This window comes from Coregonus clupeaformis, chromosome 15, assembly GCF_020615455.1.
Source record: "Coregonus clupeaformis isolate EN_2021a chromosome 15, ASM2061545v1, whole genome shotgun sequence".
NCBI lineage: Eukaryota > Metazoa > Chordata > Actinopteri > Salmoniformes > Salmonidae > Coregonus > Coregonus clupeaformis.
In genome coordinates, this window is record NC_059206.1 from 21,629,837 (window position 1) to 21,651,745 (window position 21,909).

The 21,909-nt window shown below is 44.3% G+C and overlaps 1 protein-coding gene across 6 annotated transcripts in view; it reads left to right on the top strand.

Annotated features, from left to right (window-relative positions):
* Positions 1-20,552, top strand: part of LOC121582258 (serine/threonine-protein kinase BRSK2) — a 176,174-nt gene extending 155,622 nt beyond the window's left edge. For 4 of the 6 annotated variants that reach the window (XM_045225049.1, XM_041897936.2, XM_045225051.1 and 1 more), the window contains 5 exons: positions 4,267-4,390; positions 5,572-5,752; positions 6,515-6,604; positions 12,747-12,794; positions 19,808-20,412. In XM_045225049.1, coding sequence (XP_045080984.1) covers positions 4,267-4,390; positions 5,572-5,752; positions 6,515-6,604; positions 12,747-12,794; positions 19,808-20,076 — 712 coding nt within the window. In that variant the 3' untranslated portion in view covers positions 20,077-20,412. Of the gene's footprint in view, positions 1-4,266; positions 4,391-5,571; positions 5,753-6,514; positions 6,605-12,746; positions 12,795-19,807; positions 20,413-20,491 lie in introns of those variants that run through there. The other 2 variants (XM_045225052.1, XM_045225050.1) reach the window with 2 other exon arrangements.
* Positions 20,553-21,909: the final 1,357 nt, after the last annotated feature.

Below are 21,909 nucleotides of genomic sequence, written 5' to 3' on the forward strand. Positions count from 1 at the left end.
TATTTGAAAATGAAATAATCTCCAAAATATTGCTATTTTTAAAACAAGCCATAGAAAGTTGGTTGCAATTTCAGTTTAATTCACCAGAAAAGACAGAACAAATATTACAACAAATATTATGGTTAAACTCAAATATACTAATTGATTAAAAAACTATTTTTTTGGAGAAAAACATTAAAAAATTGCATAATCTTTGTAAATTATATCATAAATAGGACTGGTGGAGTTATGTCACATAAGAAGCTAACAAAAATATATGGAAATGTCTGCTCTACTCAAAATTACAACCAACCAATTGCAGCATTACTGCAAAAATGGAAGAGGCAAGTGGAAGGCATGTTGGTAGAGTATGGCGCTTGCAACGCCAGGGTTGTGGGTTCGATTCCCATGGGGGGCCAGTATGAAAATGTATGTACTCGCTAACTGTAAGTCGCTCTGGATAACAGCGTCTGCTAAATGACAAAAATTTAAAATGAAGGGGGAGAAAGTAAGGAACTTGTCTGTCAGTCCTGCATTAAAGACCAAAATTGGTTAAAGAAAATTGTGATAAATAAAAAAGTATACCAGTTTCATTTAAAGACCAACAATTTTACAGCTGTGCCATATAGATTGCAAAATAGTTGGGAAGAGATTTTCGATGTACCGATTCCATGGCACATGGTTTATGAACTGATATACAAAACGACTCTGGATTCAAAACTTAGAGTTTTTCAATTTAAATTATTATACAAAATTCTTACAACCAATAGAATGTTAGATATATGGGGGATACAATTATCCCAGCTCTGCAGATTTTTCTGCGAAGAGTCAGAATCATTAGATCATTTGTTTTGGTACTGTCCATATGTACAGTTGAAGTCGGAAGTTTACATACACCTTAGCCAAATACATTTAAACTCAGTTTTTCACAATTCCTGACATTTAATCCTAGTAAAAATTCCCTGTCTTAGGTTAGTTAGGTTCACCACTTTATTTTAAGAATGTGAAATGTCCGAATAATAGTAGAGAGAATGATTTATTTCAGCTTTTATTTCTTTCATCACATTCCCAGTGGGTCAGAAGTTTACATACACTCAATTAGTATTTGGTAGCATTGCCTTTAAATTGTTTAACTTGGGTCAAACGTTTCGGGTAGCCTTCCACAAGCTTCCCACAATAAGTTGGGTGAATTTTGGCCCATTCCTCCTGACAGAACTGGTGTAACTGAGTCAGGTTTGTAGGCCTCCTTGCTCGCACACGCTTTTTCAGTTCTGCCCACACATTTTCTATAGGATTGAGGTCAGGGCTTTGTGATGGCCACTCCAATACCTTGACTTTGTTGTCCTTAAGCCATTTTTACCACAACTTTGGAAGTATGCTTGGGGTCCTTGTCCATTTGGAAGACCCATTTGCGACCAAGCTTTAACTTCCTGACTGATGTCTTGAGATGTTGCTTCAATATAGTTACATCATTTTCCTTCCTCATGATGCCATCTATTTTGTGAAGTGCACCAGTCCCTCCTGCAGCAAAGCACCCCCACAGCATGATGCTGCCACCCCCATGCTTCACGGTTGGGATGGTGTTCTTCGGCTTGCAAGCGACCCCCTTTTTCCTCCAAACATAACAATGGTCATTATGGCCAACCAGTTCTATTTTTGTTTCATCAGACCAGAGGACATTTCTCCAAAAAGTACGATCTTTGTCCCCATGTGCAGTTGTAAACCATAGTCTGGCTTGTTTATGGCGGTTTTGGAGCAGTGGCTTCTTCCTTGCTGAGCAGCCTTTCAGGTTATGTCGATATAGGACTCGTTTTACTGTGGATATAGATACTTTTGTACCTGTTTCCTCCAGCATCTTCACAAGGTCATTTGCTGTTGTTCTGGGATTGATTTGCACTTTTCGCACCAAAGTACGTTCATCTCTAGGAGACAGAACGTGTCTCCTTCCTGAGCGGTATGACGGCTGCGTGGTCCCATGGTGTTTATATTTGCGTACTATTGTTTGTACAGATGAACGTGGTACCTTCAGGCATTTGGAAATTGCTCCCAAGGCTGAACCAGACTTGTGGAGGTCTACAATTTCTTTTCTGAGGTCTTAGTTGATTTCTTTTGATTTTCCCATGATGTCAAGCAAAGAGTTTGAAGGTAGGCCTTGAAATACATCCACAGGTACACCTCCAAGTGACTCAAATTATGTCAATTAGCCTATCAGAAGCTTCTAAAGCCATGACATCATTTTCTGGAATTTTCCAAGCTGTTTAAAGGCACAGTCAACTTAGTGTATGTAAACTTCTGACCCACTGGAATTGTGATACAGTGAATTATAAGTGAAATAATCTGTCTGTAAACAATTGTTAGAAAAATTACTTCGGTCATGCATAAAGTAGATGTCCTAACCGACTTGCCAAAACTATAGTTTGTTAACAAGAAATGTGTGTAGTGGTTGAAAAACTAGTTTTAATGACTCCAACCTATGTGTTTGTAAACTTCCGACTTCAACTGTAGCTTGTTTTTGGTCGCAGGTTCAGGAATGGCTGTAGAATTGCAACATTTACCTGGAGCTAACTTTGCAAATAGCACTGCTGAGTGATTTAAAAAGTCATAGTCAATCGATCAATAATATAATACTCTTAGCAAAACATTTTTTTTTTTTACAATCTGTAGAAACTATGAGAATAGAAAGGTTCAGAACTTTTGTGAGAAACATCACAGCACATTTGAAAAATATAATCAAAACTGGATGGTATTCAGAGATAGATTGGAAGGGTTGAGTGGAGCTGAAGGATGGGACTAAAAACAAACAAAAGATAACTATTGTAAAATATACTGTGTCCGTAAAATGTATGTAGTATGTATAAGTTGAAAGCCTAAGTGTTGTTGTCCAATAGTTTACTCAAATTAGCAGAGGGGTGGTAGGGTTAGGGGAAAATAATAAAGGAAAATATATAAAAATATATATTTACAAAAAATATATATGGGGGATGGAAAATGATGCAGACAATTACATTGATGGAAGCTACAATATATCTGCAATATTAAAGCTGATCTACCCCATAAAAAAAGAAAAAAATATTTTTTTTGGGGGGGAAGTAGGTCTCGGGCAAGGTTACTAGTGATTGTGGTTCACCGATGTTGGCTCGTTGAGCTAAAGTCTGGAGACATTAGTTCAGGGAGCTGCAGGTCTCAGGCAAGGTGTAGGATCTCATGCACTTGATTGTGGGTCACTGAACCACCTCTGTTACATGCATGTGCACGAAAGTCAACTCATTCTACCTTTCTACCTCTCTGGTGTTTTCGCCACTGGGAGAGTGGTAAGGTACAGACAGTAGAGGATTCTGCCCAAGGGACCTGTGTGAACAGTCCCCACAATTATGCAGATTGGACCCCTCCCAGTATTGCATCCATCTCTCCTTCCTGTTGATTGGGCTATTTTTAGAGAATTTTTCCCCATGAATATTTTAGTGGTTTAGTTCCAGTTTGCTTCACAGACAGAGAGAGACACAGCTAGAGTCTGGTTGGATAGTTGGAGATGAGGCAGAAACGAGGAAGGGGCCTTTAGGTAGGTTAGTAGCAAAGGTAGTCAGGATGATGTCATTGCTATTGGGGACCAATATGAGGCCATTTGGCCATTTGGACAAGCAGAGGGAGGAAGAGGGCTTACAGAACATGCACAATGGTTGAAGTTAGATGGTAGAGGGAGGTGGAAACAGAATAGCATGGTTCAGATATGTATACGCTTTAACCAACTCCTATGACTATTATTGTCATGGCATACATAATAGTCACCAGTTGGTTGACGTATACATCTGGACCAGGCTAGGAGGGACAAAGTGATTTTAGATTAAAATAATATTGAATTTAACACTACTCCCTTAAACAGTTTCTGTTCATTACCCTCTGTAGCTCAATTGGTAGAGCATGGCGCTTGTAATGCCAAGGTAGTGGGTTCGATCCCCGGGACCACCCATACGTAAAAATGTATGCACACATGACTGTAAGTCGCTTTGGATAAAAGCATCTGCTAAGTAGCATATTATATTAAAGATCAGGCAAAGCATGGTAAATGTTGCATTATGCAAATTAGTCTGGCACTATGTTAATTATTCCTCTCGACATGATGCATTAGTCTTCTCTCCAGCAGATACTAAATTAAGTGTGTGTGTGTGTGCTTCCAGTCTGCTGACGTGTGTGTGTCTGTGAGAATGCACTTACAGTGTGCGTGTGTGTGTGAGAGAGAGTGTGTGTGCATGTGTCCTCATAAAACCCATTTTTTCTCCCTCCCCGCAGGCTTGCCAAGAAGTCATGGTTTGGTAACTTCATCAACCTGGAGAAAGAGGAGCAGATCTTTGTGGTGATCAGAGACAAGCCTCTCAGCTCCATCAAAGCAGACATCGTTCATGCCTTCCTCTCTGTAAGGACTCCTCACCGCTCCTCTTTCTCTCCCTCTCCATCTACTGTATGTGTATCTCCTTGTCTCTGTCTATGTGTATCTCTTTCTGACTGTTTCTCTTTCTCTGGGTCTCACTGTTTTTCTATGTCTGTCCGTCTGTATGTCTGTGCACCTCTCTCTCTCTCTCTCTCTCTCTCTCTCTCTCTCCTTTGTCACCCCCCTACTTATGATTCTGTTTGACTTGTTATTGTATGGATTTATATTTCACTGTTCCTGGTCTTCAAACATTGAAATCATTATTAGAGCTAGCACTCAAAGTGATGGCTATGTTCATTGGTTTGTCCTCGAGACGAAGTGGATGAATTCACTGTAAAGCAACTGTGATTTATCTTTTGATTTAGAGCAACTTTTAGTCAGTGCTACTGCCTGCATTTCCCTATGTTGATTTCCCAGTGAAGGTCAGTGCTATTGTGTAATCAGTGAACAGCAGCCTGCTTTTTGCAGTCTGCATCTGATTGGTGCACAGCAGTCTGGTTTCTGGCATTTAAGAGAGTCAAGGAAAGGGCTTGATTGAGTCTTCTAAAGTTTTTCTTGGCCACACTGGGCATAACTGTGTCATTATAATGGTGTAACACAGCCTCAAAACAGTCACGACAACGGATGGAAACTGACTTTGACACTGACACTGTCATGACACAACCATTATCGTACACTACAGTAGTTGGCTTGCATTAACCCTACGCCTAGCCAATTATCTAACCTTTACATGTCTGCTTTATTTCCCAGCAGGTTTGTTTCAGTTCATTTTAAAAGGCTCCCTAGTCCCTGAAGCCCACAACTGTGTTGTTGCTGTGTGTCTCTTGTCTCTTCAGCGTTGTGTATTGTAATTGACTCAGTGTCTGATGGTCCCTAACAGCGCTGTGCTGCAGTGTAACAGATCCAGTGTTGTCTCTTCCTGTCTCTCTTTGTCTCGCCTAATATCTGTATTTTAGCTCATGTACATATCGTTTTTCTCACTAGTCACACGTGGTCTCTGTATTTAAACTGATGTTTTCTCTCTTTTTTTCCTGTGCTCTCTCTTTGTTTTCGCTCTCTCTCTCTCCCACCCTCCACCTCCCTTTCCCATCTCTCTCCCTCTGCTTCCCTACCTCCTGCATCCCGCCTGTACCCCCTCTCCCTCCCTGCTCCTGTCTCTCATATAGATCCCCAGTCTGAGCCACAGTGTGATCAGTCAGACTAGTTTCCGGGCGGAGTATAAGTCTACAGCCGGTCCTACAGTGTTTCAGAAGCCAGTCAAGTTCCAGGTGGACATCACCTACACAGAGAGCACCGCCGCCACCAAAGAGAACGGCATCTATTCGGTCACCTTCACCCTGCTGTCAGGTAACACACACAGAAAGGCAGGCAGTCAGGCAGGCAGGCACATGCGTGCACACACACATTTTAACATACACACACAAACACTGTATACACACAGACACTTCCTGAATATGTACACACATGCACAGACACCCACACATACACGCTGATGCAAGCACCATTACACAGAAGCCTGGTGAGAAGAGGACAGAGAAACAGAGACCTTTTCTCACCATAATCACACTGCGCTTTAGTCCCTGCTGAGTCTCAAAGGACAACCTCTGGCCAATGACACTGGAGCATCATCTCCAGCCAAATATTCTGTGTTGTCTCTGCAGTATGTCTGCTTATTCCCATGTGGATAACTTATGTTAAATTGATGTTGTTGAACAGACTCTCATTTAATTCCGCTGAATTCCATGGAGATTTACGTGTTTGAATAAAAATTGAAGCTTCATTGAGGCTATTGTGAGGAACATATAATATAAATGATGTCGTTGTTTTCATAACATTGACACTCTTTGCGTCCTACTGGTGTGGCATTGTGTGTTTCAACATCACAAGCTTATTTTCTGTCTATTATTCTGGTTATTTTCTAGAGTATTTCTTATTTTTCAGTCAATCAAGTTCTAAGACTGTTTCTCTCTATTTCTCTCTCACTCCCTTCCTCCACCTTCTCTCTGCCTCCCTCTCTATCTCTCCTCATTCTCTCTCTCTCTCCCCCTCATTCTCTACCTCCCAAATTTTTCTTTGTCTCCCTCTGTCTCTCCCCCTTTCTCTCTCCAGGTCCCAGCCGGCGTTTCAAGCGTGTGGTTGAGACCATTCAGGCTCAATTGATGAGCTCACATGACCAGCCCGGGGTCCAGCAGATCTCTGGTAAGTAGAGACCCTCCCCTCTCCCCCCTACACCCCTCCACTACCCGACCCCTCCACTACCCCCAACCCCCCTCTCGGCATCCCCGTAGCTCACGGCAACGCCACAGTCACAGCGCGGCTCGACTCACACGCTTTGGCACAAGGCTTCTCCACATGCATGGCCCACACCATGGCAGATGCACCCGGCACCAACAAAGCAACAACATTGGTGTACTCGAGACATCTAGAGGGTCACACTCTCTCCTGACTTTCTTGCATACACACACCAGGGCTCAGTCATGACCTACACACACAGAATTCATTTGACAACGTTTTCGGCTAACTTTTTACACTTTCCAACCAGCTCTAGGTTAAGAGGTTGTTTGTTGAACTTGTGTCCAGTATAACCTTCCCATATAGAGAATATGGACCATAATGATGTAACACTTCAAAACGACCACATTAGCTCAATACATGTATGTATTATATAGTTTGATATTCTGGGATGAAGATGGGTTGAACAGGGAGGAATGGAAGAAAAGAAAGACAGAGTCACGTTCTGTTCTTCACTTGTCCTTGTTTTTTTTGTGTGCCTGTATTGTATATACCTGGGATTTCTTCACTTGATAACAGCTCCCACTGCTGGTGAGACATGGCATTACATACCTTACATAGAACAGACTATAGAATATAATAAGGCTAGAGCCATCTTCTTTACTCCTGGGCCCACAGTATAAGTGTGTGCAGGCTAATGTGTGTGTCCTAGTCTAGTGCTTTAACACCTGACTCAAATAATCAACTCATGAAAACCTTGGTGAAGTGTACAGGTGTGTTAAAGGGACATTTCTAAAATGTTCAACCTCATATTCATCATCTCCAGCACCACCCCAACATCAACATATATGAAAATGGCGTGTTTCTATGTTTTGTAGTAAAAAAAAAGATAGAGGAAGTTAAGTGTTTCCAATGACATCATCGGTGTGCATTTTAATCATTTATGAGTAGGCATTTTCTACTAATTGTCTACTAATTGGTTGATGATGTCATTGGAAACACTTATCTTCCTCTATCTTTTTTACTACAAAACATAGAAACACGCCATTTTCACATATGTTGATGTTGGGGGTGGTGCTGGAGATAATGAATATGAGGTTGGAACAATTTTTTTATTTCCCTTTAATGCTAGCTAGCTGGCCTGACACACACACACACACATACACACACACCTACCTACTTCTAGGACCAGGAAGGAAGAACACTGGTTTGACCACTCTCTAGTTCACACATTTAGCACACGTACCAGCTAGCGGTCTTAGCACTTTGAATGCCTGGGACTCACTCTGTCACAGATGGGAACTGTTATCAGGCACTGTATGCAACACCCCAACCACTTTCTCCATCAATAACTCAGCCCCACCCCTCTTTTTCACTATTGCTTTCACTCTCTTTTTCTTTCATTCTTTCTTTCTTTCTTTCTTTCTTTCTTTCTTTCTTTCTTTCCTTCTCACTTTCTTTCTTTTACTTTCTCTCTGTCTTTCTTTGTCATCTGTCCATGTCTTTGTCCCCTTTTCTCTCTATCCCTCTTTCTTCAGGTTTGGGGTCAAAGGTTTTACCATATTCCAGGGAATTCAGTGAAATTCAATTCATGAATTGAAAAAACATCATTTCAAATAGTGGTTGATTTCCAATTCATGAATTGAAATTCAGTTGTTTTCCAGAATTAGTTGAGGTGGAATTGACCACAACCCTGTAGCCCTGTATTTCCTATCCCTTTTCTATCTCTCTCTCTTTCTTTCACCTGTCAGTCCATCCCAGCCTGCTTTTGGTCATCATCCACAGCTTCAATCTAACTGCACTTGGCACAGAATCACAAAAATAACTGAATGACTGATCTGGCATGCTGAGTGGAATGCAAGGGTTTCAACCAGAGCCATAGACAGTCTAGACACTGGAAACTGATCATCTATGTCTGCTCCAAATATTTCATACACTTGGACTTTTTGGTGCCAATATGGCTGCCTAGGTCATTCTAAAACTGAGTTTGCCTAACTCTGTGTGTCTATGACTCTGGGGTGGATCAATGCACTGAATGCTAAATATCACACACTGATACTGAACAGTGTGTGTCACGTATGACAACACACTGAGGGCATGTGTTTTAGCCAGAAAACGATTTGACCAACCGCAACCTTTACTAATATTAAATCAACCGCTATACTAGATCTGTGCAATCTGTTTTCACTCACTCCTTCAGTGTCCGAGACAGAAGGGACTGCATGCAGTGGCATGTTTTAAGAGTACTATTAGCTACTACAGATGACTCATACTGTGTAAATTCTGACTTCCGTGAATATTCCATGGGAAAAAGGAAGGCAGGCCAGTATGAAAATGTATGCACTCACTTAACTGTAAGTCGCTCTGGATAAGAGTGTCTGCTAAATGACTAAAATGTAAAAAATGTGTGTGTGCGCAAATAAATTGTCTCGTCCTTTTGTACTTTGAGAGAGTGCCCCCATCTTAAGTAGAATATTTCTAATCTCCCATTAGCTTTCACCCTACCCAGCTAATTTACCTTATAGATAAGAGCTCGATCGAGAAAGAGAAAGTGTTACTTACAGAGACCTATCTAGAGAGACAGAGAGAAACAGAAAGTCTGAAGGAAGGCAATGGAAGTAGACCCCCCTCACCCTTTAAAGTGCATGGACTTTAAACATCCATGCAAAGTAAGAGTAGGACGTTCCATTTGAAGGGTTTGATTCCAAAATGCAATATATAAATGTTCTCAAATGTTGGTGACTTGACATTAATTAAAACACATCTTGTGAAAGAGATAGAGCTATTATTTTTGTATCTTAACATGACATGGGCTAGTGAGAAAAATAGACATGATTTTGTTGAAAATATTGCAAGCTGATTTTATTTTAGAGAGACACATAATCATGTTTTGTGGCAAAACGCCATATATCCACCCCAAACCACAGAACTCCAATAGAAAAAGTATCCCAAACAGTTCTATGTACAGTGCATTCGGAAAGTATTCAGACCCCTTGACTTTTTCCACATTTTGTTACGTTACAGCCTTATTCTAAAATGGATTAAATAGTTTTTTCCCCCTCATCAATTTACACACAATACCCCATAATGACAAAGCAAAAACAGGTTTAGATTTTTTTTCACATTTATAAAAAATTTACTGAAATTTCACATTTACAGAAGTATTCAGACCCTTTACTCAGTACATTGTGGAAGCACCTTTGACAGCAATTACAGCCTTGAGTCTTCTTGGATATGACGCTACAAGCTTGGCACACCTGTATTTGGGGAGTTTCTCCCATTCTTCTCTGCAGATCCTCTCAAGATCTGTCAGGTTGGATTGGTCTCTCCAGAGATGTTCGATCGGGTTCAAGTCCGGGCTCTGGCTGGGCCACTCAAGGACATTCAGAGACTTGTCCCAAAGCAACTCCTGCATTGTCTTGGCAGTGTGCTTAGGGTCGTTATCCTGTTGGAAGGTGAACCTTCGCCCCAGTCTGAGGTCCTGAGCGCTCCGGAGCAGGTTTTCATCAAGGATCTCTCTGTACTTTGCTCCGTTCATCTTTCCCTTGATCCTGACTAGTCTCCCAGTGCCTGCCGCTGAAAAACACCCCCACAGCATGATGCTGCCACCATCATGCTTCACCGTAGGGATGGTGCCAGGGTTCCTCCAGATGTGATGCTTGGCATTCCGATCAAAGAGTTCAATCTTGGTTTCATCAGACCAGATAATCTTGTTTCTCAATGCTGCAGAAATGTTTTGGTACCCTTCCCCAGATCTGTGCCTCGACACAATCCTGTCTCGGAGCTCTACGGACAATTCCTTCGACCTCATGGCTTGGTTTTTGCTCTGACATGCACTGTCAACTGTGGGACCTTATATAGACAGGTGTGTGCCTTTCCAAATCATGTCCAATCAATTGAATTTATCACAGGTGGACTCCAATCAAGTTGTGGAAACATCTCAAGGATGATCAATGGAAACAGGATGCACCTGAGCTCATTTTCGAGTCTCATAGGAAAGGGTCTGTAAATACAGTACCAGTCAAAAGTTTGGACACACCTACTCATTCAGGGGTTTTTCTTTATTTTTACTATATTTTACATTGTAGAATAATAGTGAAGACATCAAAACTATGAAATAACACATATGGAATCATGTAGTAACCAAAAAAGTGTTAAACAAATCAAAAAATATAAGTAGCCAATCTTTGCCTTGATGACAGCTTTGCACACTCTTGGCATTCTCTCAACTAGCTTCACCTGGAATGCTTTTCCAACAGTCTTGAAGGAGTTTCCACATATGCTGAGCACTTGTTGGCTGCTTTTCTTTCACTCTGCCGTCCGACTCATCCCAAACCATCTCAATTTGGTTGAGGTCGGGGGATTGTGGAGGCCAGGTCATCTCATTCAGTACTCCATCACTCTCCTTCTTGGTAAAATAGCCCTTACACAGCCTGGAGGTGTGTTTGGTCATTGTCCTGTTGAAAAACAAATGATAGTCCCACTAAGCCCAAACCAGATGGGATTGCTTATTGCTGTAGAATGCTGTGGTATCCATGCTGGTTAAGTGTGCCTTGAATTCTAAATAAATCACAGACAGTGTCACCAGCAAAGCACCCCCACACAATAACACCTCCTCCTCCATGCTTTACGGGGGGAACTACACATGCGGAGATCATCCGTTCACCCACACCACGTCTCACAAAGACACGGCGGTTGGAACCAAAAATCTCACATTTGGACTCCAGACCAAAGGGCAAATTCCCACCGGTCTAATGTCCATTGTTCATGTTTCTTGGCCCAAGCAAGTCTCTTCTTAGTGGTGTCCTTTAGTAGTGGTTTATTTGCAGCAATTCGACCATGAAGGCCTGATTCACACAGTCCCCTCTGAACAATTGATGTGGATATTTGTCTGTGACTTGAACTTTGTGAAGCATTTATTTGGGCTGCAATTTCTGAGGCTGGTAACTCTAATGAACTTATCCTCTGCAGCAGAGATAACTCTGGGTCTTCCTTTCCTGTGGCGGTCCTCATGAGAGCCAGTTTCATTATAGCGCTTGATGGTTTTTGCGACTGCACTTGAAGAAACTTTCAAAGTTCTTGACATTTTCTGGATTGACTGACCTTCATGTCTTAAAGTAATGATGGATTGTCATTTCTCTTTGCTTATTTGAGCTGTTCTTGCCATAACATGGACTTGGTCTTTTACCAGATAGGGCTATCTTCTGTATACCACCCCTACCTTGTCACAACACAACTGATTGGCTCAAACGCATTAAGAAGGAAAGAAATTCCACAAATTAACTTTTAAGAAGGCACACCTGTTAATTGAAATGCATTCCAGGTGACTACCTCATGAAGCTGGTTGAGAGAATGCCAAGAGTGTGCAAAGCTGTCATCAAGGCAAAGGGTGGCTACTTTGAAGAATCTCAAATATAAAATATATTTTTGGTTTGTTTAACACTTTTTGGGTTACTAAATGATTCCATATGTGTTGTTTCATAGTTTTGATGTCTTCACTATTATTCTACAATGTAAAAAATAGTAAAAATAAAGAAAAACCCTTGAATGAGTAGGTGTGTCCAAACTTTTGACTGGTACTGTATGTAAATAAGGTATTGCTGTTTTTTATTTGTAATACATTTGCAAAAATGTCTAAAAACAGTTTTTGCTTTGTCATTATTGGGTATTGTTTGTAGATTGATGAGGGAAAATTTAATTTAATGCATTTTAGAATAAGGCTGTATATACTTTCCGAATGCACTGACTGAACAGACAACTATAATGGAAATGATTCGAAAAATGACTCACTTTAGCGCCATCTGCAAAAACCATATGGAACATTCCATCCACCTGGACAATGGATATAGCGCATCTTGGGAAAAACTAGTGTGTTAGATATCGCGTTTTGTAAAAAAAAAACGTTAACATTTTAAGCACACCTAAAGTAAATGTTTTAAAAGTTTGATAACAGCCATAATTCATACTTATAGAAAAGGACTCATAAGCTTTCAGACGAAAAAATGCAAATGTGAAAAATGTATACAAAGATTTATACAAATCTTCATTTGTATAAACCAGCTGACACTGTAGATGTGTGTTAGAGAGTAACTGTGTACTCTGCTCCCAGATGTCTCTCAGCGGTCAGACACTCTGACCAGCAAACCCTCCAAGCGTGGTAAGAACCACTAAGACAATACTCACTGTTTCCCTGAATATGTAATCACAATAAAATACTCAATTAATCAAATACCCACTGTTTCCCTAATGAAATACTCACTCGATTGGCAAACATCAAACTACTAGCCTGAGCCTCCCACACTACACCTGATGACTCTTAACCTCTTCACCATCAACGCACATGATGTCACTAATGCACAGCTCTCCGTGTGTGTGTGTGTGTGTGTGTGTGTGTGTGTGTGTGTGTGTGTGTGTGTGTGATCCTTTGCATGGGACTGTATGGCACAGTGTGTGTTGGGATGCACACTATTGTTGATGTAAATGTCCACTCCCCCTCCCTTCCATTCCATGGGTAAAACACATTGTAGACCATCAATAACAAATGGCTATGTAGCACAAGAACAATGGTAAGTGATAGCAACATGACATTGCATAAGTATTTTGTGTTTGGTTAAAAAAAACACCCACCTAATTGACTTTCAAAATGACAGTTAGACTGATAGATTTCAAGAAAGTTTGGAGTAAACCTGTATATGTTTGACTCTCAGTGGAACACTAAGGGCTGGCTTCCCAGACCCAGATTAAGCCTGTTTGTCACGGTTCAGACAGACGACAAGAGGACCACAATTGCGTCACACCAGAAAGTTTATTTAAACTTAAAGGGAAAGGGATGTAGGGAGTGAGTGAAGGCTCCAGGGGGTTATCCCGTCCGATGTGCTGGGTCTGTGCCTCCCCCCAGTGGCAGCGATGCGTCCGATGACGCCGGTGGTTGGTGGTCCAGAAGTCCTGGGGAAACACAGACACAACAGGGCGGAATGAAACCAGGCAGCAGTACAGTTCAAGGGAAATCCAAAATACGTAGTAGCAAGGCAGAAGGCTGGTCAGAGTTACCGGGATTGAAGAGTAGTCAGGAGTCGTAATGGCAGAAGCAGGTCTGGATCTCCTGAGGCAGAAGAGTATCCAAAAAACAGGCAGGTCCGGGGTCACAAAACCAGGGTGAGCCAGAAGCGCGAGCAAACAGGTTCGGGTGTGAGCTTTGCAGACGATCTGACACCCGGAGAGCTGAAAGACAGGGCCTAAAATACTGGGAGAGGTTAGTGGGTAATGCAGCGCAGCTGGCAGAGTAATTAGAGCCGAGCAGAGCAGGGACAGGTGGAGCTAGTTAGGCTGAGTAGAGAGAGGGAGGTGAGCAGAGTGGAAGATAGTGGAAACAAATTAAGGTGGTAACCCGGTGGAGTGAGAGGGCTCATGACAGAACCCCCCCCCCAAGGGACGGCCCCAGAAGTCCCAAGAGCAACACCACGCCGGGCGGGAGGAGGGGAGCCGGAGGAGGGCTAGAACTCCTCCGACGGTCCGAGTGAACGTCCTCATCCTCGGAGGAAGCCGGAGGGCTGTGGTCGGGAGATGGGACAGGTCCCGAGACAGGATCAGGCACAGGACAGGAAGCCGAGCGGGCCGGACGGTTAGGGATCCCTCTGGGGCGGCCCCTACGGATGGCAGGTTGATCAGGATGCCGTTGGTGGAAAGCGGTGATGAGAGTCCTGTCCACAATCCGACTAGCTGGCACCCAGGTCCTTTCCTCAGGTCCATAGCCCTCCCAGTCAATGAGGTACTGGAGACCCCTACCCCTCCGTCTGGACCGAAGCAGGCGGCGGACGGTGTAAACCAGACCACCATCGACGAGCCGTGGAGGAGGAGGACAAGGCGCAGCAGGGACCAGCGGACTCCTGGGCACAGGCAGGGGCTGCAGCAATCCAGCTGGGGGCTGGCAGAACGACTTGTGTTGGTTGCAGATGGGGCAGGCTTGGACGAATTCCGTACATCCTTCCTCAGAGAGGGCCACCAGAACCTCTGGGGCGAGCAGGTTGTAAGTGCGGGTGGAGCCAGGGTGACAAGCTAGGCGGGAGTCATGTCCCCCACTGACGACCTGGGACCTCAGGTCTTCGGGGACAAAAAGGCGGTCAGCTGGGCAAGTGCTGGGACCTGGCTGGTTACGGAGAGCCTCCAGCACCTGTTCCTCAACAGCCCAGGTCAGAGCTGCAACGATGCAGGGACTTGGCAGAATCGACACAGGGTCCTTGGAGGGGTCAGGAGCGGAGTTAGTAGGTACTGGCCGAGGGGGTAGTGCGCGGCGGCACGCAGGCAGGTTCGGTGGCAGTCCTCTCCCACTCCCTGATCACCCCGGTCACCCAGTCGAGCTGAGGGTTGTGCCGGCGGAGCCATGGGTAACCCAGGATGAGGGGTTGGCCTGGAGAGGGGAGCAGGTGAAACTGGATAGTTTCTTGATGGTTTCCGGACAGACCCATCGAGACCGGGGGCCGTGACATGAGTGACCGATCCGAGTAAGTGTCCGTCCAGTGCCCGGGCAGGAATAGGAGGTGTCAAACGGAGGTTCTCCAGTCCCAGTTGGCGTGCCAGCTTGATGTCCATTATGTTGGCTTCGGCGCGCCAGAATCCACCAGAGCAGCCAGGGTGTGAGTTGAGTCAGGGAGGCGGAGGTGAACTTGCAGCAGGGGGGTTTGGCGGTCGGAGGACTGGATGGTCATTGAACTCAACCGGACTCCCCTATGCCCGGTGAGCTTCGGCCCTTTAAAGGGCAGGTTACCACACGATGTCCATCACCTCCACAATAGAGGCAGAGGTTTGAGGTGAGCGTCGCTGGCGCTCTGCAGGAGTGAGAGAGGCTCGCCCAATCTCCATAGGCTCAGACTGATCAAGCTGACCTGGGTGAGTGGCAGTAGATGACAGGAGCCCAGTCGGATTCTCCGAATGCCGGTAGTAGGTGGACCTTGGCGCCCCTCCCACGAACGACGGGTCTGTATCCTACTGTCGATCCTGACAGTCAGTGCGATGGCTTCATCAAGAGTGGAAGGCAGTTCATGGGGAGACCAACTCGTCCTTGATATAGTCAGCCAAACTATGGAAGAACGCGTCCACCAACGATGGTGTGTTCCAAGAACTTCGTCTAGCCAGGGTTCGGAAGTCGATGGAATGGTCTGCGACTGTACGTCTGCCTTGTCGAATACTGAACAGTTCACGAGACGCCTCTGCGGTTGGGGAATCCAGGTCAAACACCTTCAGCATCTCCTCAGCAAACAGGTCCGAAGGTTGCACATGCGGGGGTTTGACGTTCGAACTCTGCTGTTCCCCAGAGTCGAGCTCGGCCCGTCAGGTGAGTGATGGCATACCCAACTTTAGCCCCTCCGTGGCGAAGGTCCTTGGCTGCAAGGAGAACTGAAGTCGGCAGCTAGTCAGGAATGGCCGGACCTGGGTTGAATCGCCGTTGAACCGCTCGGGGTTTCCAATCTTGGGTTCGAGCAGCGGCTGCAACGACCGGGGCAGGTAACTCGGGGGCAGGGCTGGTGGGCAGACTGGCTGGGGTCAGGTTGGTGAGGAGTTGAATGATCATGGCGAGGTTGTTGCTGCTGCTGGGACTGCTGCTGGTGCTGCTGGAACTGCTGATGCTGTTGGTGGCCGACCTGAAGCAGAGAGGAGATGACGCCGCTCATGCGGCCTAGCTCTCTCTCAGTGTGTTCCAGGCGTAGCATGGCGGTGGGTTGCTCAGGCTCTTCGGTTTCCATGTCGGGGAAGTGTGCGCTGAGTCCATGATGGTCAGATCGTACTGTCACGGTTCAGACAGACGACAAGAGGACCACAATTGCGTCACACCAGAAAGTTTATTTAAACTTAAAGGGAAAGGGATGTAGGGAGTGAGTGAAGGCTCCAGGGTTATCCCGTCCGATGTGCTGGGTCTGTGCCTCCCCCAGTGGCAGCGATGCGTCCGATGACGCCGGTGGTTGGTGGTCCAGAAGTCCTGGGGGAGGAAACACAGACACAACGGGGCGGAATGAAACCAGGCAGCAGTACAGTTCAAGGGAAATCCAAAATACGTAGTAGCAAGGCAGAAGGCTGGTCAGAGTTACCGGGATTGAAGAGTAGTCAGGAGTCGTAATGGCAGAAGCAGGTCTGGATCTCCTGAGGCAGAAGAGTATCCAAAAAACAGGCAGGTCCGGGGTCACAAAACCAGGGGTGAGCCAGAAGCGCGAGCAAACAGGTTCCGGGTGTGAGCTTTGCAGACGATCTGACACCGGAGAGCTGAAAGACAGGGCCTAAAATACTGGGAGAGGTTAGTGGGTAATGCAGCGCAGCTGGCAGAGTAATTAGAGCCGAGCAGAGCAGGGACAGGTGGAGCTAGTTAGGCTGAGTAGAGAGAGGGAGGTGAGCAGAGTGGAAGATAGTGGAAACAAATTAAGGTGGTAACCCGGTGGAGTGAGAGGGCTCATGACACTGTTACTGGATTAAAAAGCACTTCCAATTTAGGACCCCCATTGAGCATGCTTTTTAGTCCAGGACTAGGCTTAATCTGTGTCCAGGAAACCGGCCCTAAGACTCCTCTTACTTGAAAGTGAAATGTGTTGTGTGATGAGTGATGTTATTGTGATGATGGCATGTTGTTCATATTGTATGTGTTTGTCTGTGAGCACTGTATGGACTCATTCTAAGGTATACTTTTATTGTGGTGATTAGGATAGTTACCAGGAGCTTGGAAGGCAGGACATTATGTTTTGTGGTACACTGAAATGCTGCTCTCGTTCCCATCCCTTCCTCTCCTCCCCCCTTTCTTCAGAAAGAGAGCAATTGGGTGTGCAGGCTTTTGTTACAGCCCTGCTCTACCACTCCTATTCCTACTAATCATCTTCTAATCAAGACCTTGACTAGCTAAAACAGGAGTGTTAGAGCAGGGCTGGAACAAAAACCTGCACTCAGTAGCTCTCTAGGATGACGATTTGGCCACCCCTGCCCCAAACCTTGTCTTTTTAGAAATCACCCTTCCAGAGCTCAAGCTAGCCCTCCTATGTCACCACTCTCACCCAAACTAGGTAGAACAGAGACTCAAAATCCCACAGGTTTTATGTGAACCCTACATTTTTTATGGATTACTATTGTTCAAACCTTAGGTCTCCTAACTTAGCACTTTAATACTGATGCACCATAACCTCAGCCTAGAGACAGTATTAACGTACAGTGAGGGAAAAAAGTATTTGATCCCATTTACATGACGCTCTTATCCAGAGCGACTCACATGAGCAATTAGGGTTAAGTGCCTTGCTCAAGGGCACATCGACAGATTTTTCACCTAGTCGGCTCGGGGATTAGAACCAGCGACCTTTCGGTTACTGGCACAACGCTCTTAACTACTAAGCTACCTGCCGCCTGCTGATTTTGTACGTTTGCCCACTGACAAAAAAATGATCAGTCTATAATTTTAATGGTAGGTTTATTTGAACAGTGAGAGACAGAATAAAAACAAAAAAATCCAGAAAAACGCATGTCAAAAATGTTATAAATTGATTTGCATTTTAATGATGGAAATAAGTATTTGACCCCCTCTCAATCAGAAAGATTTCTGTCTCCCAGGTGTCTTTTATACAGATAACGAGCTGAGATTAGGAGCACACTCTTAAAGGGAGTGCTCCTAATCTCAGCTTGTTACCTGTATAAAAGACACCTGTCCACAGAAGCAATCAATCAATCAGATTCCAAACTCTCCACCATGACCAAGACCAAAGAGCTCTCCAAGGATGTCAGGGACAAGATTGTAGACCTACACAAGGCTGGAATGGGCTACAAGACCATCGCCAAGCAGCTTGGTGAGAAGGTGACAACAGTTGGTGCGATTATTCGCAAATGGAAGAAACACAAAAGAACTGTCAATCTCCCTCGGCCTGGGGCTCCATGCAAGATCTCACCTCGTGGAGTTGCAATGATCATGAGAACGGTGAGGAATCAGCCCAGAACTACACAGGAGGATCTTGTCAATGATCTCAAGGCAGCTGGGACCATAGTCACAAAGAAAACAATTGGTAACACACTACGCCGTGAAGGACTGAAATCCTGCAGCGCCCGCAAGGTCCCCCTGCTCAAGAAAGCACATATACAGGCCCGTCTGAAGTTTGCCAATGAACATCTGAATGATTCAGAGGAGAACTGGGTGAAAGTGTTGTGGTCAGATGAGACCAAAATCGAGGTCTTTGGCATCAACTCAACTCACCGTGTTTGGAGGAGGAGGAATGCTGCCTATGACCCCAAGAACACCATCCCCACCGTCAAACATGGAGGTGGAAACATTATGCTTTGGGGGTGTTTTTCTGCTAAGGGGACAGGACAACTTCACCGCATCAAAGGGACGATGGACGGGGCCATGTACCGTCAAATCTTGGGTGAGAACCTCCTTCCCTCAGCCAGGGCATTGAAAATGGGTCGTGGATGGGTATTCCAGCATGATAATGACCCAAAACACACATCCAAGGCAACAAAGGAGTGGCTCAAGAAGGAACACATTAAGGTCCTGGAGTGGCCTAGCCAGTCTCCAGACCTTAATCCCATAGAAAATCTGTGGAGGGAGCTGAAGGTTCGAGTTGCCAAATGTCAGCCTCGAAACCTTAATGACTTGGAGAAGATCTGCAAAGAGGAGTGGGACAAAATCCCTCCTGAGATGTGTGCAAACCTGGTGGCCAACTACAAGAAACGTCTGACCTCTTTGATTGCCAACAAAGGTTTTGCCACCAAGTACTAAGTCATGTTTTGCAGAGGTGTCAAATACTTATTTCCCCTCATTAAAATGCAAATCAATTTATAACATTTTTGACGTGTTTTTCTGGATTTTTTGTTGTTATTCTGTCTCTCACTGTTCAAATAAACCTACCATTAAAATTATAGACTGATCATGTCTTTGTCAGTGGGCAAACGTACAAAATCAGCAGGGGATCAAATACTTATTTCCCTCACTGTACATACTAACAGTCTAACACATATAATCAAATGCTATTTTTTACCATCCACGTGGCTTACGAGTCTCCTTTTTACCTCCTGGAACGTTACCTCCAGTCCTTTCCTCATCATCACCCTCTACTCCCATCACCCTCTCCTCTTCCTCCTCACGTTAACCCCATTGCTCATTCGTTGTTTGTTCTCTCTCTTTTTTTCTTTTCTTCCCGTCTGTGTACCTAGGCAGCCCGTTGAGTAACTTCTTTGACGTAATTAAACAGCTTTTTTCAGACGAGAAGAACAGCCAGGCGTCGCACAACCCCACTGGCACGCCCGGCACACCTAACCCCGCCCCCGCCAAGCATGCCCCCGGCAGCAGGCGAAATGAGCCATGTCCCCCGCCCACTCAGCCCCAGCCCACCCAGCCCACTGACTCTAAATGCCCCCCGCCTCCGGGCAAAGACAAACAAACAAAGATGGCCGCCACCAGCCGGACTGGGGAACAACCTTAAGACCAGAGAGAAGTAGCTAGCTCTCGGTTGCATGACTAGATAATAACCACCTGTTATCAGGTCATTCAAAACCCAATACAAACACACAAGAGTGTGTGAGAGATGAGAAATGAAATGAGAGATGCTGCTGGTTTCTTTGCTTTAGTCAGTAGGCTTAGTGTGTGTGTCTTGAGAAAATCTACTTTTGATTATCGCTGAGATAAACTTTTGTACTGTATAATAATGGAATGACTACTATTTGAGTTTAGCAATCGATCATTGATCAGTATTTGACAATAATAAGTTCCACATGTAGCCATGTTTCTTTTCTGTTCCTCTACCCTCTCGTCCCTTTCCCACGCCAGTGAGTGTGTGTGCCCGGTGTGTGTGTCTCCTCTGCTCTGTGATGATGGCTTGACCTTGTCTCTACCACCAGGGATCATCACTAAAACCTATTAGAGAAACAAGATGGAGGACAGTGTGTGTCCCAACCTGGGCACTTTGTCAACAACGGGAGTAAGTGAGCCAGAGACGGAGGACAAGAGAAAGACTTCACACACTTCACACTGCTGTCCCCCTCCTCCCCAAGCACCCCTCACCCCTCCTGCTTTCCACCTGCACACACACACACACACACATACACAAAACACCAGAGTACTAGAGACTCCCTCTTCATCGTGACAGACACCCAGAGACATATTAGCCGTAGAGTTGGAGAAAAGCCTTAAAAAGACAATAATGTTTGTCAAACCTATACTACAAGCATCCCCTCTCCTCCTTTCTCTCCTCATTGTATTTCCTCCTACACACACACATACACACACACGCCCACACACACCGGGGGGATGTAAAGACTTGTGCACAAAGACGAATGGAAGTAGAACCACTGGCTCCTATGAAAGTTGGAGAGAGGAGGCGCGACTCTTGGACGTTGGATGGACGTTGGCTGAACGTTGGCTAAACGTTTGCTGGATTGTAATTATTTTTAATGTAGTCCTTCTTTGTGAACTACAGGATTTTAACACTTTAGACTTCTTCAGACTCTGTGTCATTGCTGTAAATGAAATGAAATTTAGTTAATTGACTTTGGGTAGGCATTGGGGAGGGAGGGATACACAAATGAATGATCTATTCTGTTGTACAGACTAACTATGTTAACATATGTACAATGTTTGTGTAGTTGTGACATTATGTTTAGCTAAGAATTGTGTTAACTTATCACTCACTATCTTTTGTGTTTTCTACTTTTTGGACGCGTTTTATTGATTAAATGTTGTATTTTATTTTCGGTTACCTTTTGAAGGATGAATCATTTCAGGGTTATATTTTTTCCTGTTTTGTTCATGTTCCTTTGAAATATCTGCAGGATTCAGACAACAGTGGACATAATTATTGTATATATTTGTGTACCTTATTGTATTTTTTGTCATGTTTGTTTTAATTTATTCTGGGTTATTTATATAAATGATGTAGAAAATGTATTAGATAATTTAAGGATTGTTTTTTTGTCATGTTTAATTTATTGATCATTGAGAATTCTTGAAATGTTTTTGTGAACATTCATTTTTTCCCAGCTTCGATGAAAAAGCTTGTAATATATACATTTGGCAAATGATTTACGGTAATTTAAGAATGTAGACTAGTCTCTTTGAGAGGAACGAGCCCTCTGTTGACAATAATTGTCCGTTCCTTCTCGTTGTGTGTGTACGACGACAAAGACAACACTCCAGCCACTCGCCTTGTAAATACAAACAAATTTGCTGACAAACTTATTTAAAAAACCAAGGGGATTTCTACTCTTAGCTTTTACCTTGTATTGTCGTTTGCATGTCCAACATTTGTCTTTTCTTTGCA